At 38.5% G+C, this 26,319-nt stretch overlaps 1 protein-coding gene across 1 annotated transcript in view; it reads left to right on the top strand.

Moving 5' to 3' along the window:
* The first annotated feature begins 1,029 nt into the window (after positions 1–1,029).
* PYGB (glycogen phosphorylase B) overlaps positions 1,030–26,319 on the top strand; it is a 70,303-nt gene continuing 45,013 nt past the window's right edge. Inside the window, exons 1-3 of the mRNA XM_031951005.1 lie at positions 1,030–1,272; positions 17,985–18,086; positions 23,402–23,480. Of these exons, the coding sequence (XP_031806865.1) occupies positions 1,030–1,272; positions 17,985–18,086; positions 23,402–23,480 (424 nt within the window). The remainder of the gene's footprint in view (positions 1,273–17,984; positions 18,087–23,401; positions 23,481–26,319) is intronic.

Raw genomic sequence — 26,319 nt, 5'->3', positions numbered from 1 at the left:
CGTCTGGAGATGACCCTGGATGAAGTGGAAGGCCTTTGCCTATTTGGTGTAGTATAATTTTGGGTTCCCCTGCCCTTCGGGAGCTTGTGTTCTAACAACGGGTCAGCGGTCCTAGGTCTCCTGAGGCAGACTCCGGAGGAAACTCCCAACCCGTCTGATTCCGACCACTCCTTAGCGGGCTAAGTCAGGGGACTTGCCCGGGCTTACACAGTAACAGTAGGACTTTTTCACAGCCCCCTGCTAACCATTAGAAGCCATCAGGAGGCCGGGAGCTCAGAGCCTTCCGTTGCCACTTTCCGTGGCCCGGGCAAAGGTTTCCCGAGGCTGGGGCGAGGCGCAGCGTGAACCTTAAAAAGCGCTGCCCAAGCGCTCCCCGGCTGAGGTCCCCAAGCCTCAGCTTCGGGAGTTCCACTCCGCTCTCAGCCAGCGACCAGCTGGTGACCCGGCTCGCCGCTCCCCCACGTTTGCTTCAATTTCCTCACCTATAGAATGGCAAAACGCTCGGGTGTCTTTGCCGGGAACCTCCCGAGGGATTCGGCCAAGGCTGAAAAACGACTTAGCACAAGGCCGGCTGCGGAGACCCTGCGTGGGACAGTTTCCGGGGCACTCGCGGTCTCTCTCCCCAAGGCCGAGGGCCTTCTCCCCGTTAGAAACACTTTTACAAACAAACAAAAACAACTCCTGGGTGTGTGGGGGGTAGGCAGGGAGGGAAAGGCGGCTTTTTCCATCCCCGGCTCCCCCTGCAGAGCCCCCCCTCCTCTCCGCCGGCCTCCCTCCTCCCTCCTTCCTCATCCCTCCTCCCTCCTCCCTCCCCCCTCCTCCCTCCTCCCTCCTCCCTCCTCCCTCCTCCCGTGGCCCCGCCCCTTTCCCCGCCCCCCCCACTTCCCGGGCTCCGTACGCAGCCGCAGAGCCCGGTCCCGGAGGCTGCTCTCAGATCGCTGGCCGCGGCGCCCGCCGGAGCATCCTCTTCCTTGTCACTGCCTCCCGGTTGTCCCTGCTCCTCGCCGGGCGGGGCTCGCGGCCGCCAGAATGGCAGTGCCCCTGACCGACAGCGAAAAGCGGAAGCAGATCAGCGTGCGGGGCATCGCCGGGCTGGGCGACGTGGCCGAGGTGAGGAAGAGCTTCAACCGGCACCTCCACTTCACCCTGGTCAAGGACCGCAATGTGGCCACTCCCCGAGACTACTTCTTCGCGCTGGCTCACACCGTGCGCGACCACCTGGTGGGCCGCTGGATCCGCACGCAGCAGTACTACTATGAGAAGGACCCCAAGGTGAGCCCCGAGTCCCCGCCCCGCTCTCCGCTCCTGTGCCCCTCAGCCTGCCTCGCACCCCGCCTGCCGCCTTGTGCTGTCCCCACCCGCGCCGCACCTCTGCTTCAGCCCTCCTAACCTCCCCACCCCCTCTCCTGGCCTCCCTGCTGCACCCTTCCCCCGGTCCGTGCCGCCTGCCCCCCAGCACAACCTTGCCGTCCTGTCGTGCCCTTAGCATTCCCCCATTCTCCCCTCCCTCCGTCTTGTACTGCACCCCCTCCCCCCGGCACCCTACTGCCCTTTCTTGCCCCTCCTCTCCTTTTCCTCTGTGGCCCCGCACCCTCCCCCCCTCTGCACCCTCCTCCGCCTCCCGGATCCTCCGCTCCTCTCGTCAGTATCAGGGCTTTTCCATTCCGTGAATTCTGGGATGCCCAGCCCAGCTGCCGTCTCCTGGGGTTTTGTGCCCGCTCCCCCATTTCCTCCCCTCCTATCTGCTCCGATGAGCCTCCTAATGGACGTTCCCTGCAGAGAACTCTAGCTCCTCAGAGGCCCGATTAGTGACTTAGGGAAGCAGAAGTGAGCTGGAAGAGACCTCAGAAACAAAGAACCTCGTATTGGGAATCCGAAGGCTCGGATTCACTCCGGTGTGAACTTGGGCAAGTCCTCTAACCACCTTCCTGTGGTACCTTTTGGTACATCTGTACAAAATGAAAGGATTGAATTTCCTCCCTTAGATTGTATGACCCAAATTCACCCTCCTTCTACAGAACATAATGCTCCAGGGAAGTTCCTTTGAAAAATTTACCCTTGACGTGAACCTCAGAATATGTAGGGTCTGTCTTTAGGGATGGGCTGTGCAGCTAAGATTCTTAAAACGTGACTTTAATGTTCTTCTTAGTTATCTGAGTAATGTTCTTCTTAGTTATCTGAGATTCAATCTTAGCAAAATCTCCTTGTTGACTTTTCTGCAAGAGACTTACGAATGTGCTTCAGGATAGGTTTCAGTGTGTGTGTGTGTGTGTGTGTGTGTGTGTGTTGTAATTTGTTTGCAGGCTAATAGTAGAGTCTGCAGGATATTGTAGATGTTATAGATCTGGTTTAGTGTACTTTAGAAAATGTGTGTAAAATCATGAAATCGAGGAGGAAGAAGATATGTGAAAAGAAAAATATGTTTTCTTATCCTGGCATAATTTATTGAGAAAATTTGATTTTTAGTTTGGACAGTTGAAATTTAAAAATAAACTTTTAAGGGTGGCTAATCAGGAGGAACAGCCAAGTGGTGTAGCCATGGCACAGTGGATCTCCCAGGAACAAGAGTTCAAATTCAGCCTCAGGCACTTGACATGTACTAGTTGTATGATCCTGGGCAAGTCACTTAACCTCACTTTCCCCCAAAACAAACAAACTAGTCAGGAAAGAAGTTAACTTTGGAATTAAAGACAACTTGAAGGAAATTGGATTTGTTGAGTGATAGGATAATGTATAACAGGATTTGTTGAGTGATAGGATAATATATAACAGTCAGTCCTTGGACCAATCCAGCCTTTTGGATCATACATTTATTTGATGATATTTTTCATGATCCCTCCCCTTCACAGTTCTTCCTTGGAAACATAATGTCACCTGCTCATATCCATGTTTCAGTTCCCTTTGGATTCAAATATGACATTTAATTATTCAGAGAGTAATAATTTATTTGCAGTCAGTCTTACCTATAACAATACTGGAAGGATCGTTTCCAAGAAAATTTTGGATCCCTTGCTTGAATAAGGTGATGTATATAAAACTCTTTGTAAACTCGAAAGATTTGCAAATAAAAGCTTGTTTGTTGTTTTTATTATTGTAACAGAGAAAGGCCTTTAAAACCAACCCACACAATGACTAGATCTAATTGTGTATTGCAACACACTATAATAGCCCCCTCCCTCCTCAAAATTTGGCTTTCTATAGGGTATCTTTTTTGAAACTTAGAAAAGGTTTCAGAAGATGGAATCTTTTTCTAATTCAAAAATTCTATGAGTCAGTGTTTGGAAGCATTTTGTAAAGAGGCTAGAAGAAGAGCAAATTTTAAATAAAGAATTTAAAATAAAGAATTGAGCATGTTGCAGAATTTTTCAGCAGCATTATAACGATCTTACTGAATATTAATTAAAATTCTGGTCTCCAATGAGTACCTAGGAACATTTTGAAGGAGAAATACATTTCACTTTTATCGTAATAAAACCACATATCCCATTTCAAAAACCACATATCCCATTTCATAAGTAGTAGTCTGCTTGCAGTAATCTTTTTAGAAGGCCATTAGAATGGAATAAAAGGTTATTGTACATTCAGTTTTTTTTTTTTTTTACTGTATTATTAAGGATTTAACTTGCCAAGTCCTTTTGATAATTATAATAGATTTTTTATAAATGGAAAAAGAACATGACTAAATTTTTCCATGATTATATCTGATGATTTATTTTCTGGCATGAAGAATAACTTGAAACCATTTATTACCCCTTTACATTATAATGTATAACTAAACTTTTTATTTTTTAAGAAAATGAATAGGGGCAACTAGATGGCACAGAAATGGAGCGCTGGACCCTGGAGTTAGGAGGATCCGAGTTCAAATCTGGCCTCAGAAACTTATTGTCTGTGGGACCTTGGGCAGAAACTTATTGTCTGTGGGACCTTGGGCAAGTCACGTAATTCACTTATCTTGCCAAAACAAACAAACAAACAAACCAACCAACCAACCAGAATAAAGAAAATGAATACTGGTACAGACATATTTTTCTTTTTGTGATGAAAAGTAAGAATATTTTAAGGATTAGTAACAAACAAATCTGGAAATGTGTTCAATTGGGAATCATTTGTGTTCCGTTGGATTCTTGTGAATAATCGTCCATACTAGAAATGAATACCTCATTTTATTTTAGAGACTCCCCAATGTTGAACTATTGTTCTAGGGCCAAGCAAGATAAGTCTAATTACTCTAACATATGGCAGTTCTCTGGATGCTGGCAGACAGTTATTTCCACTGTGTTCTCTTTTCCAGGCTAAACTGATCCTCCTGTGCCATGGGCTCCAGTTCTTGGTTGCTCTTCCCTGGAGTTGATCTCTTGCATCTTTACTATTGATCCCAGTCCTTTAACCAAGGCAGAGTATAGCTGGGCTGTCACCTCCTTTTTTGGATACTTTACCTCTCTTAATGTAGCCTAAAATCAAATTAGTTTTTCTTGTTGCCTTGTCACCTTTTTGGTTCATATTGAGCTGTCAGTCTACTAAAACCTTGACATTTTTAATGCAAACTATCAGCTAAGATTTCAGACTTTTCTCCCATTATAGATAGACTTAACTCACACAGGACTGGATACATAACCATTTCATAAAAACTTGTCAAAGCTTAAATCTTTTCTACTATTCGCTTTGGAGGGACCTGTAGGTATAGAGAAGTTGGGAATATTCCAGAACTAAAGAATATGGATGTATATAACTGTATATACTGTATATATATATATAATATGGATGTATATAACTGGATCCTTCTTCCTTCACTTTCAAAGCTGAATAAATGAGTGCTCTCAATGTTAAATTTGATTCAGTTCAAAGAAATGATGTTTGAAATATCTTGTGGGATAAAGAAGAGGTTCCTAAGACTTAATATAGTTGTGATTCCAAGCAAGTGGAATGAAAGGTGGATTCATGCTATGTTTGTAAATAGGTGACCAGTTCAGTGATCTGTTGCAAAATTATAATCACACTTTGGCTTTTCATAACTTTGACAATGCTCTCTAAACATTTTCCTTGAACAGAAACGAAAGGCTGTTTTCTAAACATCTGTCCCATCTTAGCTGAAAATCTACTTTAACTCTTTTAACAAAATTTCTTTGTTGTACTCACCCTAATTTCTGGGTTGAGGAGGCTTTTCCACTGGATCAGGATCAGAGGCTTTTCCACTGAGATCAGAGTCCTATCAGTCCCCTGTTCAGAGCACCAAAATGTGGTGTTCTTTTTCTAAAATATGATTGTTCTCTCTGGGAACAGGTTTCTTGGGGAGATTTTTCTGGAGGCAACCTTAGTTTCGGTTCAATTAATAATCACCTCAAAATACAGCTAGCTGATAAAATCCAAACGTTTATTTCTTATCTCTTTCCTTGGGCCTGGTTAGCTTTCTTAGAGGCCTATCTCTCTGCTTAGTTCCAAGAGCTCTTCAGCTTGTCCTTTGCTTCTGCCTCTGCGTTCTTCAGCCTCCAGCCAGCACCAAGGTGGAAGATGCAATGAATTTCTCTTGCCTCAGAGAGAGGGCTTGTAGGCTTCTGTAACTCCCAGAGTGCTCCTCTCCAACTCCTGGCAATGTTCCGAACTGACTCTGATTCACTGAAGCTCTTTTTATGCTCGGTGTAAAAGGTTGACTCCTCCTCCAAGAGTGGGATTATAGGTTTCTGACTTGTGAATCTCCCCAAAGTGTGAACTCCAATGAGTACTTAAATACATTAGGGAGCTAGAAGATTTGCTAAGTACCATGCTAAATTAGGCAACTGACTTATCACTTTGTAAGGATTTTAACAATATATGATTCTGTGTGGTGTAGGAAGGACCATGAAGGACTAGGTAGAAGGGCATGAAGGGCTTTAGATATAAGGTATCATTTAAATTGAGCTTTGAAGGAAATTTAGAGATGAAGATGAAAGTATATATTCCATTCATTGTGGAGGTCCAGTGAGGGCAGGGGTAAGAAATTAAAAGAGGATTATTGCTATATAAATAGAGACTTATTAAATCACAATTAGAAAATTAAAGCAATGCTTCGAAATGAGTAGATTTTAAAAGTGCATTGGTGTTAAAGATTGTAATTGATGATTGGCAAATTGTGGCAGAGTTAGAAAAATTTCAAATGCTGTCTAGTCCAACCTGTATACTTGACCAAGAATCTATTGTATGAGGATCATATGGAATGTCTCATATGTTCATATTCTCTGTCTTAGATATTTATCAAGTAACTGTTGCTTGAAGATTTATAGTAAGGGGAAATTCTACCCTATAATATTCTCTTAAAAATGTAATGTTCTCTGTTGAGATTTTCTTGGGGTCTCAAGGAGCAGCCTTTGTTTCAGTTCAGTAGTAATCACATGAGTAGTCCAAATCCTTTATTGTCTTCTTCAAAATCTTGTCTCCTTTCCTGGGGCCCAGTTAGCTTTCTTTGAGGTCTATCTCTCCCCTTGGTTCCCTAGGCTTAAGCTCCTGCCTCCTTCTCTGCCCTCTGGATCTCTCCGAATGTCTCTGAATCCAAAGGTTTGTGTTTCAGCCTGCAGCCACCACAAAGGTGGAAGTATCATTAGGAAACCATTATTTGTTGTAGGATTTAATCAACGCTAAACTAGATTTAACCATTGTCTCTTCAATTCCACTTAGTACCTTGTTTCAAGTTCTGGCCCATAAGATCTCCTTGTAGGATTAAATCAATCATATGGAACCCATGCTAAATTAGATAACTATTGTCTCTATCAATTCCACTGACTTAGTACCTGCTAAGAATCCTTTGTTTCAAGTTCAGATGCCCCATAACACTATCCTTTAAGTCAGACCCTACCCTTTAAGTCAGACCCTTCCATCTTTTCTTTAGCTCTTTTAAGTGTTAAGAGGATTTTTTTTTCTTGTTAATTATCCCTTCCATTTAGCTTGGTGCCTTCTCTAAATATTATAATAGCCATACCCTCTATGTTTTCAATTGATTGTTAATGATCTCCAAGATTCTTCTCTAGAAACCTTCTCAAATCCCTAGCCATTAATGACTGCCTTAAATTTGCTTATTCAGTCAGTAAATATGTTCACCTATGCTGTCATTCAGCTCTTAACATTTTTGTTTTTTCCACAAGAATAGCATGAACACCTTGTAAATATTTTACAGGGATTCAGGATATTATATTGGAATTTTTGATCTATCAGTTTAATAACCTTATTCTAAAAGAAAATAAAGTTAACTTTAGCATTTAGTTTGACCTGATTACTTCTTTTTGAAAAGCTGTTCCTTGTAACAAAAATAAAGAGAAGGGGAAAAAAATAACAAAATTAACCAACATATCAACTGTGTCTAATAGTATAAGTGCTATTCCAAAGCCATTATCGATCAGTGAAAGGAAGATTTAACTGCTCTTCAAGGCAAGTTAGGATTCAACCTCTCGATAATGAAGCCATGATTGGTCTTTGTGATAGCACAGTGCTTACTTTTCTAGATGTTTTCATCCTAAATATTTAATAATAATGCCTAAAACAGTTCCTTGAATATGTTCAGTGCTTAATAAATGTTTCCTGATTTTAATTGAATAATGTGAGCTAGAATTTTGCCAGGAATTGAAGACAAGCTTTCTAGCCTGTTATCTACAGACTACTCTCTGCTCTTTATCCAAAACTGGAACATGGGCTTTTTCTGTTTTGTTGTATTTAATTTGTAGGTAATCATCACATGATGAGATAATTTGCTGTGTAATATTAAAGTCAAATAATTACCCATAAGAAAGCATCTTTTTACATTGTAGAAATATATTTTTTCCTGTTTTCTTCCACTTAGAAAAATGTATTTTTTTCTATTTTCTTTCACGTTTAGTTGAATTTTAAAATTCTACTCACTATTGAAGAGACTAGCTTTTAGGTTATACGTGTAGAACATTAGAAATAAGGTTTAAACCCTAGTCCTATGATTCCAAGGACAGTGCTTTTTCACTGTACCATGCTCTTTTTCTCCAAATGATCCTAGTTGAGGTTAGCATTGTGTAGATTATATCAAACTCCAGAACATTGATGAACTTTCTGGTTAATATCCAGAACCACATGGAAGTATTTAGTATCACTACCCACAGAAGAAAAACCAAGTGAATGAAATATGCCTGTTGTCCAGACAGTGATATATAGTTGGATGGATAATATAGTAGGACACTTGTGTGTGTCTGTCTCTATGTCTTACATCGACATTTGAAAATGCACAATGAGTTGGGTCCAGAATTGAACTAGAATAGAGGAGAGCAAGCTGAATTACTCTAGTTTTCTTTTTTAAACAATAACCCACCTCTACAATATTTCTAGTCACCTGGTGGTACGATGTATGGCTGAGAGTAATGGAGTATTGCAGCCTCAGTAGAATTGAAGTTATGAAATTACTGGAGGACAGTAGAGAGTGCTATGGTAGATGTAGAGATTCAGAGACAATCCGCTACAACAGATTACAAATAAGGAATTACATCAGTGGAATAGGATAAAGAATATCATCAAAGAAATGTGAGAATGTAAGAAAAGCTGGCTGGTAATTAGGTGAGAGCAAGAGATAATTATTAAACGTATTTCTTTGGTAGCCTCAGTTCAGTCTAAAATGCCCATTGCTCACCCTTCCATTTTTTCTTCCATTGTAAATTTTTTGAACCTCCTTATGTGAAATATTTTATCTCTTCCTTTTTCATCCAGGGTAGTTCTTTCTCACTCCTTAATCTTTTATGTCACTCACTTTATGCCCATACCCTTTCTGTATATTCCTTCTAGCTATGTACTATTGACGGTTTTAGAAATTTTAGAAATTATAAACATCATCTTCTTATATAGGGATATAAACAGATTCCCTTATATTTTCTTTTTGCTTTTTAGCTTTTTTAGGCTTTCCTTCAGTCTTGGTATTAGATATCAAACTTTTTGTTCAATTCTGGTCTTCTCTTTATGAAAGTTTGCAATCCTATTTCATTCAGTGACTTTCCCCCCCTCCCCTGAAGCATTATGCTTACTTCTGCTGGGAAGATGATTCTTGGCCTTTCAATTTGCCTTCAAGAACGTCATGTTCCATGACTTCTCCTTTAATGTTGCAACTGCTAATTGTATGTAGTCTTGACTGTGGCTTCCCAAAGTTTGAATTGTTTCTTTCTGACCATTTTCAGTATTTTTTCCTTGAGCTGCTTTTTTTTTTAATTGATAATTTCTTGAAATGTTGTCTAGATCCTCCTTCTAATTATGGCTTTCAGGTAGTCCAGTGATTCTGACATGTTCTCTCCTGGATCTGTTTTTCAGATCAGTTGATTTTCTAATTAGGTATTTTCATTTTCTTCTATTTTTTTCATTCTTTTGATGGTTTTTGATTAATTCTTAGTGGCTCATAGAGTCATTAACTTTCCCTAGCCCAATTTTAGCTTTTAAGGAGTTGTTTTTTCCTCAGTTAGCTTTTGTACTTTCTTTTCTATTTAGCCGCTTATACTTTTTAAGGAGTTGTTTTCTTCAGTGAGTTTTTGTCTCCCCATTTGGCCATTTCTACTTTTTAAGCAGTTTTCTTTTTCCAAGTTGTTGACTCTTTTTCATAAATCTTGTTTCTTTTCCCAATTTTCTCTTGTCTGTCTTAGCTGGAAAAAAACAGCTCTTTTTGAGCTTTTCCATGTGTTCTTTCTAGCCTTGAAACCTTTTTTCTTTTGTGTTTTATTCATAGCTGTTTTTAACATTGTTGTCCTCTTCTGAATTTGTGTCTTTATCTTTCCTCATCACCATAATAACTTTATATGGGCAAATTCTTTTTTTTTTGTTTGTTTGTTTGTTTCTGGGTTTTTTTTGTTCATTTTTTCCTTTTAATTTTGATCTCTGCTTCCAGGGTGGAAGGGGCAGTGTCTCAGGCTTCAGACTGAGACTCAGGACTGCAGACTTTGGCTATTTACCTTAGCACTGCACCAAGGTAGACTTGAGGCTCACGGAGGACCCTGGTGTCTTGTGCTGCACTGAAGGCTGGGTTGGGATGTAGCTCCTGTTACTAGAAGCCATAAGGGCCTGGCAGCTTGCCAGTTGCTGACCCAGAGTCCTAGTGCTGGTTGGTGTCTAGTATGTGCTGAGACTGGTAGGGGTTTCCGTGTTTTCCCAGGGCCTCAGTGAAGTCTATGGTTGTCTGACTACTAACTGCCTTTTTGCCAGAATGCTTCATGGAAACACAGTGGTGGTTTGGAGCTGGAGTTCTTTGTGCCCCTGGCTAGCCTATGGCATGTTGGGAGGGTGCCTGGTATTGACATTTGTTCCATTATTGGGGCTCAGGAACTATTAGTTTGCTGAGGTAGGGCTTGCTGCTGACTTGCTGGGCTGCTTTCATTTCCTGGACTGCATTCCCTTCTATCTTGGTGAGACTGACCTTTCTTGCCGATCTTCCAAGCTTCTTGAGCTAAAAGATTGTTCCACCTAATTTTTTTTTTTTTTGAGAAACGGAGAGATAGAGACACAGAGACAGAGAGAGACAAAGACAGAAACAGACAGAGACAGTCAGAGACAGAGACAGGGAGAAGCAGAGAGGAGACAGAGATAGAGATGCAGTCTGTGGAAGAGGGAGTGGTGTAAGAAGACTGGAAAAGTTGAAAGGACCAAGTTACAGAGTTCTTTAAAAACAAATTGAATTTTATATTTGATCCTAGGACCTAGGAAGCCATTGGAATTTACTGACTGAAGGGTGGGGGAGTGACATGTTCAGACTTATGCTTTAGGAAGATTAATCTGACAGCTGAATGGCAAATTTACTGGAGTGAAGACAGACTTTGAGGCAGGGAGATCAAGCCATCACTCTGTTGGCAGTAGTCCAGATGTGAGGTGATGAGAACCTGCCAATGGTGGCAGTATCAAAGGAGAGAACCAACATATATGAGAGATATTGCAGGCATAGAAATGACAAGGGAAACTTACTGTAAAGATAATGAGTCCAATTTTAGAGATGTTAAATTTAAATTGTCTCTGGTATATATAGTTCAAGAGACAGTTGGTGATATAGGACTGAAGCTTGAGGGAGAGACTGTGTGTGTGTGTGTGTGTGTGTACATATTAGAATCATTTGCATAGAGATCATAGTTTAGCTATGGCAGCAGATGAAATTACAAAAAATAGAATAGGGGGCAAAGAAAAGATGGCTCAGCCCAGGACTTTGAGAAACACTTGCCTGTCAGAATGTGATAAGAATGATGAATCAAGGGGAAAAAAAGATACTATATTAATAAATATATAGATGTATTGTGTACATGTACACATTCATGTGTAAAAAGAAAAACAATTCATTACTTGGACAACCATGGTCTTGCTGGTATTAATCCATTCCTCTACGAGTACAGATCAAAACTTTATCCTGTACTGATTTCTGTACCCGTACCTTTCCATGAATCCTCCATGAAAGATCCATCAAATATGATGGGTATTTTCCTCTAGTTCTTACAGTACTTCTTAGATAGCAATGTAGCACTTCGCTTATCCATCATTCATCAAATTTATTAACTCATTCTCTTGGTCTCCTCAAGCTTTTAAGTGCCTGCTGTGTGTCAAACACTGCTGTGAACTAGGATTACAAAGAGTTTTTGTCCTCAAGTTGCATCCATTCTTTCAAGGGCAAACCTCATGTACTCAACTAGTATCCTTCTGTTATCCATCGCTCTTGTTACACAACTAGCTTACTGCCTTTTATATGCAATTTCTTTCATGTAGGAATTAATCTATGTTACCATCAAAATATAAATCATAGAAATAAATCAGAAAATAGGCCTTTTTATGGAAATGGTAGATAGAGTATCATGGACCCTTAAAGCCTGGGGCCTGTCTGTAGCTGTAACTGGGACCTTAAATAAGCCATTTGTCTTGTCTTCTGTGCTCATTTGTAAAAGGAAGAGCTTGGACTCTGGATCTCTAAGCTTCAGTGTTTTGTATATCACTCAGTAAATATTTAAGTGCTTGCTTAAGCACTGGGGATACAAAAAGAGGCAAAAGACAGCCACTAACAGTCATAGATCTCAAGAAGTTTACAGTCTAATGAAAGAGACAACATGTAAACAAATATAAACAAAGCAGGATAATAGGAAATAGTTAAACAGAGAAAAGGCACTAAAATTAAGGAAAGTTTGGGAAAGACTTCTTGTCTGAAGGTGGGATTTTAGTTGAGTCTCAGAGGAATCCAAGGAGGTCCTTGTTGTCAGAGTGGAGGAGGAAGAACATTTCAGGTACGGGGGAGAGCCAGACAAAATGTCCCAAACCAAGAACATGTATCTTGTGTGTGGAATAACCAAGAGGATAGTATTATTTGTTTGGAGTAATGCTGTTACTATATATGGTAGGAAGGAAGTTGTGGGAAGACTGGAAAGATAGGAAGGTGCTCGTTTATGGAGACTTTGTTAATTAGAGCATTCTGTATTGAATCCTAGAGGCTATCGGAAGTCACCAGAATTTGTTGAGTAAGAGTAATATGGTTGGACTTGCACTCTAGGAAAATTTCTTTGGTAACTAAATGGAGGCTGCGTTCCAGTGAGAAGAGATTTGTGTCAGGCAAACCTATCAGCAGGCCATTGCAGCAGTCCAGGCACTAGGTGATTGGAGCCTGCACCAGGGTAGTGGCAAGTGCCAGAAGAAAGAAGGGAATGTATCCAAAAGATGCTGCAAAGGTGAACTTGACAGGCCTTGGCAATATTTGGATATGGGGGATGGGAGAGGGTGAGAGATAGTAAAGAGTCCAGGATAAATCCTGGGTTATGAGCCTTAGGACCTGGGAGAATAGTGATGTTCTGTATTGTAATAGAGCAGGTAGGAGACAGAGTTTAAAAGGAAAAATAACAGTTTCTTTAACATTTATTGGTTATCTATTTCAAGATCTTTGACAAGCATTTGGAGATTTGAGATTAGAAATTAGCACAGAAGTTGGAGCAGGATATGTAGATCTAAGAATCATCTGCACAGAGATGGTAATTAAATCCATGGGAGCTTATGACAAAGTGCATTGATAATATGTCCCAGGCTTGCTTTATTTTTAATTTGAAAATTGGTCTTTTGAAAGTAAGTAAAGAGCCTATCACATAATAATCTCATATCTCACAGCTGCACATAAAACTGTAGTTGCTTATCCAAAACAGCCCATTACAATATGGCTCTTGTGAAAAGGCCAACGAGACAAGATGGGAAAGCATTCCATTAAAGGACATTTCCAGTTCAGTCCATTGAGTAGCTAAAAAAAGTTTGGCATGCTGTTACAAGACAAGAAGCCGGTGTTCATCCTGGAGGTCTGTTTTACCTAACCTGAATGAGATCTAGAAAAACTTCAGCCACTCTGGAAATAAGCAGAACCAGAATAACAGACAGAACAAATAGGAGAGTACTTCTCTGGGCAACAAGATCTTTTAAATTTGTGACTGGGTGACTGTTCAGTAATACCTTGCTAAAGTATACTCTACTAATAATACATCCTTATTTTATCTTAAAATTTTGAATGCCATGGATTATTAGGGAACTTCCTACTCCTTGCTCACACTCTCTCATTTTTTTATGCAATTAAAACTTCACTCTTTAGAAGTTTATGCTGTATGACTTTCCTTAGCTGAGTCTTTGCAATTTCTTGGCAGTCCTTATACTCTATACTTTCATTTTCCATAGACTTTCTTCTCATCTCAAACTTCTGACTCTTTCCTTTCCCTACCTTTCCTAGAATTGAACTAGTGGCTACTTCACTGAGGCAATATGGGGTATTAAATATACACATACATATTCTACATATATGTGTGCAAACACACATGTAGTGTGAAACATGAATTTCCTTACACTACTCCTATATGCCTCAAAAAACTTATCACTCATTATTTCTTCTTCTGAATCAGAAAGGAGAAAAAAAACCTCCTTAATTGCATTCTTCATGATATTGCTCCAGCAATATATATATATATATAATCATAAACAGACAGTTCTTACTTTACATAAATTTATATTGTGCAAATTTGACTTTTTAGAAAGAATTCTGAAAGAAAATTTACATTCTTAAAAAACACCTTTATTAACTTTACTGTATAGTACTATTCTCTCTCTATGGTCTTCCTCTATATCTACCCCCCGCCTGCCTCCCCCCCCCCAAAAAAAAAGGCAGAAGAATAGACATATGCAGATGGGGGAAGGTGATTGGCTTGAGACATCTGGTACAGAGAGAAGAGATTTTGCCTGTTGCATCCACCCACCTGCCTGTCCTGCCTTCTGCTGCTGTGTCCCTCCCTTTCTGTGTCCATATGTGGCCCTTATGTGTTTGTCCTTTGGGTGTTCTTCCTCTTAGTTCTGGTGAGGTCTTGACATGGCTGGCTCCAAGCCCTGAATATGCTCTCTTCCTGCTACTCTAGTTTCTTTGTCCCTATGTCCTTGAACTGTGTGCTGCCCCAAACCTCATTGAATGGCCCTTTTCTTCCTCCTTTCTTTTCCTTCTCCACTGGCGGAATATCATTTTCTGCTGAACTGTCCTTCCGTAAAGTGAGAACTGTCATGTTCAGTCCTTCTTTATCATTAGCCCCTAGTTATCTGCTAATTTCCCTTGACGTCTTATTATATATCTTTGTTCTGCGTTTTGGGAAAAGTATTCTGTACCTATTGCCTCTAATTGTTACCAACTATTCTCTTCAACCCCTTGAAATCTGGTTTCTTCCTTCACTGCTTTACAGAACTTTCTTTCTTAAAGGTCACTTGATGACCGTCTGAATGCTAAGTACAATGATCATTTCTCAATTTTCATCTTTCTTGACTTATCTGCCTCTTTCTCACTCTCCAGTCCATCCTCTTTAATTTCAAGGGTATCACAAAGATCATTGTGGGAACACAATTGTCTTCACAATGAATTGAAAACTTTCCTTGTTGACATTCCTGACTCCAACTTACCTTTCTAGCCTTATCTCATACTGTTCTTTTTCATGTACCCTAGAGATGAAAATAAAGATTTGTAGTCAATTTTCTATAAAAGATTTTGGGAAAGAGAGGGGTAAAAATCACTCAAGTTGAGGAAACATGGAATGGGTTGAGAGGCAATGTATTGTAGTTAAGGGCACTGGATTTGTTATTGGGTGGATCTGGTTTCAAATTCTGCCTCAGAAACTTGTCAGCTCTTATCATCTAGGTTCTATCACTTAACCTCTCTAGGCCTCTGTTTCATCTGCAAAATGAGCATTAAGGGATTAGGTTCATTAGCCTCTAAGGTTCCCATCAGCTCTAAATCTATGGTCCTATACATAACCAGATTCTTTTCCTTCTGACTTTGCCTGTTTCTTCCCACCCCTCATCCCCATTTCTTCCTTTTTGAAATTCTATCCATCATTAAAGGCTTTCATATCACTTCTAAAACATCTCTAACACTCAGTGGTCTTTTTTCCACTCACATGACTATCTTTCTATTCAGACCCCATCACCTCCCATTTGCCAAGCCTCAGCCATAGCGTTTACCACCTTCTTCATGCAGTTGTACTGAGGGGGTCCACTACTAATTTATGTTGTATATCTTCAACTGGGACCTCACTGTTGCAAGGCAAGCTTGCTATCGCTCCTTTATTAACTCAGTGTCCTCTCTATAACAGATCTTCCAAACCTTTTCATCCTGCCTCCTCGAAAGCTGTCCTTCCCCCCCTTCAGCTGACAATTGTACCTCAGATCTTTTTTCTCCTCGTTAACGTCTTAATTTTAAAAACTATTTGAAATTTTTTTGAGTTTTAAATTCTCTTCATCCCTCCCACATTTCCCCCACTCACTGAGAAAGGTGAGCAACATGTTATATGCATGAAGTCACCTTGCTAGATATCTCATTGAGATATATTTGTTGTGAGCTCTCTCATCTTCCCTCTTTCTCATCCTCTCAATCAGGTGCTTTTGGTCCCCATCTCCTTCATCCGAAATCACATGATGGAATGGCCTTTCTCCTCTGTGCTACTCACCCTTTTACCTGCTCAATCCATCACATTCCATCCCTTCTCCAACAGATTTCTCTTTCTGTTGTTTTTACTCTGATTTATCTTTAATCTCTCCCTTTCTAATGATGCATTTTCTGCTGCTTAAAAACATGCCCAAGTGTTCCTACTCTGAAAAACCTTTGATCCTTCCATGGATAGGATGTGCTAGGTAGCACAATAAAGTCCCAACCCTGAAGGCAGGAGGACCTGAGTTCATTCAAATTCAGCCTCAAACACTTTTTAGCTATGTGATCCTTGGACATGTTGCACAAGGCCCTTGTGTCAGTTCTTCAACTGTAATATGAGCTGGAGAAGGAAATGGCAAAATGCTCCAATATCTCTGCCAAGAAAATACCAAATGGTATCATAGACACTACTGAACAAAAATTAAACCTCCCATCTATATGTCTTCTACCCAACATAGTTAAACTCGAAAAGCTCATTTACAATAGTGCCTCCATTTTTTTCTCTTAAGAAACCTTTTATCCTTAACCCTTTCCAATCTTATCTTCAGAGTTGCCATTGATTTTAGTTGCCACATCCAGGAACCTTTTGTCGGTTCTCATTCTCCTGGATCTGTCTGCAACCTTTGACACTGTTAATCAACCTCTTCTCCTTGATAATTCTCTTCTGTCCCAGTTTTGGGGATACAACTTTTCTTGCTCATCTCCTACGTATCTGACCACTACTTCTTAGTTTTCTTTGCTGGATGCTCATCCAGCTCATGTGCTCTAACTGAAAGTGTCCCTCAGTGTCCTGTCTCTTTTTCTTCCATATTTGATTATGCTTCAACATCCTGTCAGTTCTTAAATCTGATATTCTGCCCTACTCTCAGCTGACTTCGAACTGCCTTTCAGACATCTCAACCTGGACATTCAACAGATCTCTTAAACATGTTTGGACCAAACTCATTATCATTACCCCAAATCTCCCTCCCCCCCACCCCCCCCCACACACACCTTCTCTATTACTTTTGATTCCAGCACCGTTCTCCCAGCATCTCAGGTTCACAACCAAGGAGTCACCCTAGATTCTTCACTCTCTTTCACTCCCTATGTCCAAGCTGTTGCCAAGGCCTGTCGATTTCATCTTGGAAACATCTCTCAAATATGCCTCCATTTCTGCTGTGACATTGCTGCCCCTCCAGTACCAGCCTTCACTGCCTCATCCCTATTGCAAATGGCCCAATGATGTGTCTGCCTCAGGTTTTACCCTTTTCCATTCAGCCCCAAAGGCATTTTCCTAAAGCACAGTTTGAAAATGACAGATCTTCCCTTTTCCCCCACCCTAGGCCCATTCAAATTCCCCGTCAGCCTTTGACATATTTGACAGATTTGTCATTCAAAGTCCTTTATAATCCAACCCCTCCCCTCCCCCCTTTGCAGTGTGGATAGACACCCCTGACTCTCTGCCCCATCGTCTTCAGTCCAATGTCACCAGCTTCCTGGCCATCCTATGAACAGGACCCTTCATCTTGTGCCTAGACTCTTCTCCCTCCTCAGCTCTGCTAATGATTTCCCTGACTAAAATCCCATCTTTACAGAATTTTTCCAAATGCCTCTGGTGCTTTCTTTCTTGTTAATTATTTCCTACTTACCCAAATATAGCTTGCTCCATGTGTGTATGTTTGTATGTGTTTGGGTCCCCCATTAGGTTGTGAACTTCTGGAAGACAGAAACTGTCTTTTGCCTTTTTTTTTTTTTTTTTTTTTTTTAAATCCCCAGTGCTTAGTACAATACCTGGTACATAGTAGTTTGCTTAATAAATATTGATTAGTTGATTTGGATCACTGAAATACTCTCTAGATTTAAACTCCTGGCTTCTATTCCATTTCCTTTCCAAACCGTTCTTCATACTTATCACAAGTACTATTTTTTCAGTGTAGGCTTCTCTTTTGGATCTCATTCCTTCGCTCTCCTCTTAAATCTTTCTCTTGCATTTCACATGGAACTTGTACTATTGCTTTTAGTAATTAAGGCATAGCTTTTAGGTATAAGAATTAAAATAAACACAACTTTCTTTCTGTTTCTCCAGCGCATTTATTATCTTTCCCTGGAATTCTACATGGGTCGGACTCTACAGAATACAATGGTGAATCTGGGTCTCCAGAATGCTTGTGATGAAGCTATTTATCAGGTATGTTATTTTTAGAGCAATCATCCTCAGTAACATAAATCTAGATACTTCTAGAAATGTGAAAATACCTAAACCAAATATTGTTTGGATCATAAAGAAGAGAAATGAAGGTGGAGTGAGGCCCAAATATAGGATTCTTTTTCTTATGGTAAAAGGTGGGATTTGGGTGGCCAAGATAATGAGTTGTATTGGCCTGGGTTTATAGGTTTATAGACTTCTAAAACCCTTTTTATATTTAACTGGACATTGGCAATCACTGGATCTCTAGGCAGAGTTTTGAACTAAGAAAAGTTCCTGTCATCCTTCTCTCTCCAAAATATTTATATCTTACTACATATATATAAGTATTTGCTTTATTTTAGTACACATATTTCCTACTGTATAATAAAGAATAAATAAATAAGAAAAAAAATTATTCAAATTTGTCAGAAAAGTCTGGTGTTTAATGTGCACTATTCCATACTCCTTCCTCTATCACAGAAGGGTATGAATACAGTGTCTCTTAAAACCACCTTCTCTACTTGCCTTTTTTCTCCTGTTCCATACATATCAAGGATGGAAAAGATGATAATATATAAAATATGATAAAATATGATAATATATAATATAAGGCACATTGAATATAAATAATATAGATTATCCTGACTTCTGACCATTCCTAGCCTCACACCCCGCCCAGATTTTTTGCTATAGCTTCTAAATATTTTCTTCCTCTTCCCAGCCTATATGAAACCTTTTCCTGAAGGATTCAGAGGTGAGTTAGGAATTAGGAATAACTCTCTTAGGGAACATTTAAATTAAAAATCATATATTATTAAAGCCCCACTTGAGTTTTTTTTTTTTTAAAGCTCCCAGTTGATTCCCATTTGGTAAAATCTCCAAAGGAGATAATAAGAGACAGAGAAGAGTAAGAGACAGAGAAGAGGGAGAGGGAATCTTCCTGTCTTCCTTTTTTATAATAATAAATTCAGTATTATTATTAACAAAGCTCTTTCTTCACTGAAATTCATTGAAATTGTTAGTATATCATCCCATTTAACAGATGAGAAAACCAAGAGGGAAGGCGGTTGGGCTAGGTTATTAGCAAGGCTTGATAATAACCACCAAGTACATATTAGTGGAAGAATTATTTGGAGACCTCGAGTTAGGATTAAGGTTCAGCTGTAAGTGCGCTCGTACATAGTATTGGCTAGACAAAATAGTATTGAGGAGGTGAGTCCAATGGGCAATTATTAGTACTGTGGCTCCTATAAAGCCGAAAGGGGATTGTATGAGGGCGACAATAATTACTAAGCCTTTATGGCTAACAGAGGAATAGGCTAAATTCCTATAGAATAAGTGATTTATCCATGATTATAAAACTTTTGGAATTCAGGTTTTCTCTGGCCTCAAGTCCTTTGCTTTATCTGCCATAATTCTTTCCAACTGTAAAAAGTCTGCAATTCTGCTCCCTCCTCTTCCCAACTGTGCCATATCTCCTTTCTTTATCTTCCCCCCTCCTGGCTTAGCATTTATTAGTGTTAAAGACAACTCCCAGTCAGGGTTGGCAGACTACCTTACGATATCTGGGGAAGGGGATAGAAGCAAGAGATCAGTGCCTCAGGAGGATTCTTTCTGTTCTCTAGTTTAGAACTGCAGGGAATGATTACCTTTTTTATGTTATTAGGAGTCTTGAAGTCAGACTTACATGGAGAGCAAGAAGGGGTAATCCCTGCCTCTGCCTTTATAGGTGAAGCACAACGGTTCCTCCAATTAAAAGACTTTTCTGGATTGAGCAGTGGGAGCCAGAGAGTGAACCTAGATTCTTTTACCCTCAGTTGAGGGCACTTACCACTGTATGAGCTTGCTTTTTCCCCTAAACTCTTCTCCATCCTCCTTCCCCACTTCACCCCCATACAGCTTCCCTATTTCTATAGGGAACATCATTCTCTAGTCCCTAATGCTCAAAAACTAGGAAATATCCTGCATTCCTTGATCTCTTTCCCCCTTTTCCCATATCCAAGCTGTTGTCAAGTCCCACTAATTTCGACTTTGCCATCTCTCAAATATGCCCTCTTCTCCCTTCTTGCACTCTTGCTTCCCTGGTGAAGGCCCTCATTCCTTCATTCATGGACTATGGCCAAATAGCCTGCTGGTGAGTCTGCCTGCCTGAAGGGTCTTCCCAGTGCACTCCATCCACCAGTCACCAAATGGATTTTCCCCAAATGCACATCTGATTATGTCAGTCTACTCATTAAATTCCAGGGGCTTCCTTTTTTCTAGGAGTAAATACAGAATGACCTGTGGGTCATTCAGGATGCTTCATAACCTAGTTTCCTCCTACCTTTCAGGTCCCTACACTTTACACCCTATTCTCTGACATTCTTCAACATAGTGACCCCAGCCTCCTGTCTCTTTCACAAACAAGACACTTCATCTCTTGTCTCTGAACATTTTCTCTGGTTGTCTTCCATGCCTGGAATGCTCTCCTTCTTTTACTGATCTCCCTGGCTTCCTTTAAGTCCCAACTAAAATCTCATCTTTTGTGAGAAGCCTTCCCCAATCTCTCTTATTCCAGTACCTTCCCTCTATTAAGTATTTCCTATTTATCCTGCATATAGTTTACCTTGTGTATATTTGTTTGCATGTTATCTCTTAATTGAGAGCAGCACACTTTTTGTGTTCCCAGCACTGAAGCATCTTATCTAACACATAGTAGATAGTTGATAAATGTTTATTGAATTAAATTGAATTGATGTGGTAGAAAGAGTACTATGGCCCAGCTTAACAGGGTTAGCAACCTTCAGCTTATTGCTTCACTTATCTATTATCTTGTTTCTTTATTTGTAAAAATGTGTGTAATCACTCTTGCATTGCCTACTTTACCATGTTGTAAGATCAAATGAGATAATGCTTGTAATAGTGTGCTTTATAAAAAACCATAAGGCCATATAAATTTTTTTTCATATCTACAAAGTACTAGTTTATATATCTCTCCAAAAATTATCATCTTACAGATCATGATGGTCTTTAATTTCAGTGATAGGCATATTTATTTATTTTTTTTAATAAATTTTTTGTTTGACTTGTTTTATGGCAATCATTTCCAAATATATTCTTCCTCTTCCCTCACCAATTGAACTCTTCCTTGTTAGAAAGATAAACAAGTAGTTAGGCAATTGATAATATATGCAGCTTTCTTTTCTCAATTTGCCTTTCTTATTATCTGTACTCTTTAAAAAATTTAGAATTTTTTCCCTTCATCAGAATTCTTTTTTTTTTTTTTAAGTGATCTTTTCCCAACTTTACAAACATTTGTTATGTGCTAAATACTTTGTTAAAGGCTGGACATATAAATGTATATAACCCCAGCTTTCATGAAGTATTTGGGGCCAGTTAGGGAGGAGCCACTTAACTAATTTTTACTTCCTTTTTCTTAGTCTGACCTGCAAATTTTAAAATCAAAAGTCCTGATAACTTGATCACAGAAGGAGACGATAGGAAGCATTTCAAGAAATTAAAGATACTTAAAATTGTATTCAATTTAACAAGCATTTACAAAGAGTACTTTATTGCCAGTAATTATGCTTGGGACTGGAAGTGCAAGAAAAACTGCCCCCGTCCCTTGAGGAATTTTTGTTGAATTGAGGGATTTTAAAAAATGCATATGGATAATTGAGGAGAAAGAGAATACTAAAAGCCAGAAGTATCATGGAAAGTTTTTAGTTGATATCTGGGCAGAGTTTCTAAGGATTCTAAAAGGTAGAGTGAGGAAGAAATTATTCCAGCCATAGCTTGTCCAAATGCCTGAGACTAAATGCCAAATTTGGGTATCAGCAGTATATGGACCAGTTTATCAAGAATGGAGAATTTGAGAATAATAATTTTGAAAAGATTTCTTGGTTTCTGGGGAGATTGCAGAATAGAGGGACTGGAACTATGAATACCAATTAGGTGATTATAGAAAGAACAGAAGTATTAATACCAAACTGAGGGCTAGCATTGTAGCCTTAGTAAAAGGTGATGAGGGCCTGAACTAGAGTAGTGTCCTGTGAACAAGAGATAAGTGCTAGCGATATTCTGACTTTGAGACTTAACAGTTGATTGATTATAAAGGCCTTGTAAAAGGAGAAAATGGCTCATTATCAGTTTAATGAAATGTAAAGTATTGTAGATTTAATAGTAATTTACATTTACAAAGTATTTAAACATGTTAAATGCTTTACTTGTACTATCATTTTTATCCTTCTAATAATTCTTTAAGGCAGGTGCTATTATTCTCATAGATGAGAAAACAAGACTCTTGGAGATTATATCTTGTCCTTAGTTACAAAACTACTAAATCTCTAAAGGTGGGATTTGAATCCGACCTTTCTCTCTGCCTTTCTGTGTTCTACCCATCATGCTGTTCCACATTTATTGAGAATAGGATTGAGAGGGAGGTCCTGGGAAACTTTGGAGGTAACTTTTGTTTTTGAGGTTTATTATTAGCATTTTGTAGATTTTAAGAATTGGAATGTACATTCATTTGTTACTTTTGCTATTGCAAGATAATTTTCATTGGCTTGATTGACTTTTCCCTTCTTCCTCCTCTCCAGGATTTTTTTTTTTTAATAAGTTGTTACTGCCTTTTGTTTTTTATAAAACTGACCTACTTTCTATTCTTCATACAAAACAGTCCATCTCCTGTCTTTTCAGTCCCCTTGCCTGGAATGTGCTAAAGAGAAGCTTAACTTGAGTAACTGTAATAATCTTAGTCCCAGAGAATAGACAGCATAAAAACAAAAGGCTTGTTGGACTGAAAAAAGAAATACTGTCTCTAAATCATGACCAACCATAACCTTGAGCAAATGGTAACTTTGGAACTTGGAACTTTGGTGCTTTATCTTTGGTATGGGCGAGATGTAATACCTGCATCTATGTGAGATCATATGAATTAAGTAAAGATAAAAGTGCTTGGAGCTTATTGACTTTTTTTTTTTTAAACAAAAGTATCATATCAATGCAGTATGGACCAGCATTCTGCATTTGAATACAAGAAACTGAAAAATCTGATCAACTTCGTTTTAAAATGTTTTCTTGCATTATAAATGGCTTAACCTGCCACTGATTTTCTTTATTAATACATGTCTGATTTCAATTCTCATGGTTTTTGGAAATGTCTGTGGAAACTCTATGGTGTCTGTTTTTTGAAATTAAGATGGAGTATTTACAACAAAAAGTCAAAACCAAAGAATAGGATATGTTGGCTTTTCCAGTCCAAATTAATTGGGATTAATTATCTTCTTTTCCCTTTTTTGGTTATATATTAAATTTAACTTTATCTTTATTTTTAGTTGGGATTAGACTTGGAAGAACTTGAGGAAATAGAAGAAGATGCAGGTCTTGGTAATGGAGGATTGGGGAGACTGGCAGGTAATTACAAGTTTTTGTGGTTCATCTCATTTTATAACCATTCACATGTTTGGTTTTTTTTTTTTATTATAAATATTATGCATTGAGCATTTTATTTGACATATTTTAAGTTTAAACCATTTTTGACACAATATGTATACTAATGAAAAATTTACCAAAATGATTCAAAGATAACCACTTATATTTACAGGAAAAAAATTAACCATTCACATGTTAACTTGGCCGGGAAATTCACAGAGGCTTTTAGGGGAGAAGAGATGGTCAAGGTTTTCTGATAACTTGTTTTATCATTTAGACAGAAATGCTTTCTAAAAAAGATGATATGTAGCAAGTTGGTAACCATACCAATGAAATGAAAAATAGCTCACACAAAACTTAAATTTTAGAAGCCAAGTTTATGGAAGGAAACACAAATAGAATATCGATGGTAAGTTTAAGCACATTGTAGCTTGTTTTCTCTTCATTTCCATATTTGAGCAGTGTTTTCTGCCTGTGAGTAAAGTGGTTAAGCACAATGTGTGGATCCAATTCCAAGGATGACAATAACTTCCTAGCTTTCATTTTACATATAGAAAAAGTCCTATTTCTGACAGGCAGATGCTGCTGCATTAGCTTCTTTGCTTCTCAAGGATTCTTGGAGAGCAATTGGTGGAGAGACAAGATTTTTATATGTTTGGATCTTTTACAATTACAGTTGTCTGAACGGGCAAAAAAGGAAGTAGTATCTAAGGACTTCACTGACTAATCATGCCAATTTATTATTTGCTGTATAAAAGTGAGGGCCTGTTTTTATGGCCCTGGGCTGTTCTCTGAAAGACTTTTTTTATCTATACATTTACAGTCAGGAGTAGGGCAAGAAAAACAGTAAGAAACAAAGATTCCAGGGGCAGCAGATAGTACAGTGGATTAGAGCACCAACCCTGAAGTCAGGAGGACCTGAATTCAAAATTGACCTCAGACATTTAATACTTCCTGGCTCTCAGGCCCTAGGCAATTCACTTAACCCCAATTGCCTCAACAACAACAACAAAAAATCATTAAATTGGTTGATGGCTTAAATTCCTTAATATAACTATTTTAAACTAGTGTTCAGACATTAAAGTATACATATATGTGGTATAAACAGATTCACTTTTATTCAGTGCCTTTGTCAGTATTTTACATATAGAATTTTCTTATATCTGTGAAATAAATCAGCAAGCAAAAGTTAGTTCTATACAGATATGTTTATCCATGGGTTCACTTCCAGAACCTGTTACCTTTATCTCTCAGTAGTAATTATAATCTTTTTTCCTTTTTTCTGGTCTGACCTATTTCTGAGCTAAAAAGTCATGAATCCTTTTTTTGTTTTTTTAGCTCCTTTTGTATTTGGCCAAATTTTAAATGAGTTGTTTTGTTCAGTGCATTTTTTTTCCATTTCACAAATTCTCTGTTTTTCAAGGAGTTTTCATTTCCATTTTGTCAAATCTATTTTGTAAGGATGTATGTGCTTTTTCCATTTCACTAAATCTATTTTGTAAGGAATTTTCTTCAGATAATTTCTGTGTTTCAAAAGTCGGTAATCCTTAGAATGTTACTACATCTCCCTACCAAGAATAAATTGGGAAGAGAATGAAGTAACAGCCTTCACAGTTCCATTTAGCCACTTGGTTCATTATCATCAGATTTTGGTATCCTTTCATGCCATTTGGTTCTTTTCATACCAGTTTTTATCTCGTTATGCCAATGACTGGCAGAATTAGGCATTGTATATTGAATGAAAAAATTGAGTAAATGCGCATGGGAATCCCATGGCTTTCCTTCTAAGGATGCTGCTTTCTTTAAATCTGTTATCTTTCAATCAAACTATTATCATTTGAGATGAAATACAAGTTTTTCTCATTTTTAAATATTTAATGTGGCTTTTATAGTTTAAGAAAATAGAGCTATATTACAGGTATAATGTGATATGATTTCCGTTTTGTACTTTAATATTTTTAAGTATATCTAAATATGCAAGAATACATACACATTTCCTTTTGTAGTGAAATGAGGAAGGACACATTGTACTTTTAAAAGTGCCACCTTTTACATTAATGAACATTAATGAATCTTACCAGTATGTTTTTTCAGTTTAGACAGCTGCCTATCCTTACCTTTTTATTCTGTAGGTCTTTTTCTTTAATTCTTGATCTTGTCCAATTCTGAGATTCTTTTTTTTTTTCCTATATTTTTTTTCCTATATATTCCCCATAGAAAATCCACTCAATAGATTAAAATTCTTCCTCTGATTCTTTTAAAATCTCTTGCTTTGAACATAGCTCTGGGATTTGCTGTTATCTCTTGTGTTATATAAAAAACCCCACACAATTTTCTGGTAATACATGAGGTTGATGATTTAATCACTTATCACTTGCAAAATTATCATTGTTGGTGGCTTCACAGTTTGCATATACCTACTGTGTATAATCTTGTATTTTATTTTGATTCACTTGCAATTGAACTTCTTTTGAGATTGTGGTATTCTATTATTTGCTGCCATGCAGTATCACTAGGAGTCCATTCAAGTTAAAGTGGTAGGCTTTTGTGACATTGATCACTATTGGATCATTATATGTAATCCCATTTATTTTTCTCTTTCTAATCAGTTCTGGATCTATGTTTATTGCCTATGGGTAGTACCTAAACTGCTATCTATTGTCTACTTGAATACATTGCCTAAGTTGTCCATGTATTAATCAGCAATTTTGGGACATGATTGTTCAACTGGTTGCAAATTCACCCTATTATAAATATTCAGCTCACATTTTCTCTATCTCAGTCATATCACGAAAGACCATCACATGCCTTTGTGAAATCA

This window comes from Sarcophilus harrisii, chromosome 2 (assembly GCF_902635505.1).
Source record: "Sarcophilus harrisii chromosome 2, mSarHar1.11, whole genome shotgun sequence".
NCBI lineage: Eukaryota > Metazoa > Chordata > Mammalia > Dasyuromorphia > Dasyuridae > Sarcophilus > Sarcophilus harrisii.
Note: the sequence above shows the minus strand (reverse complement) of the source record. Positions and strands in the feature narration are given on the sequence as shown.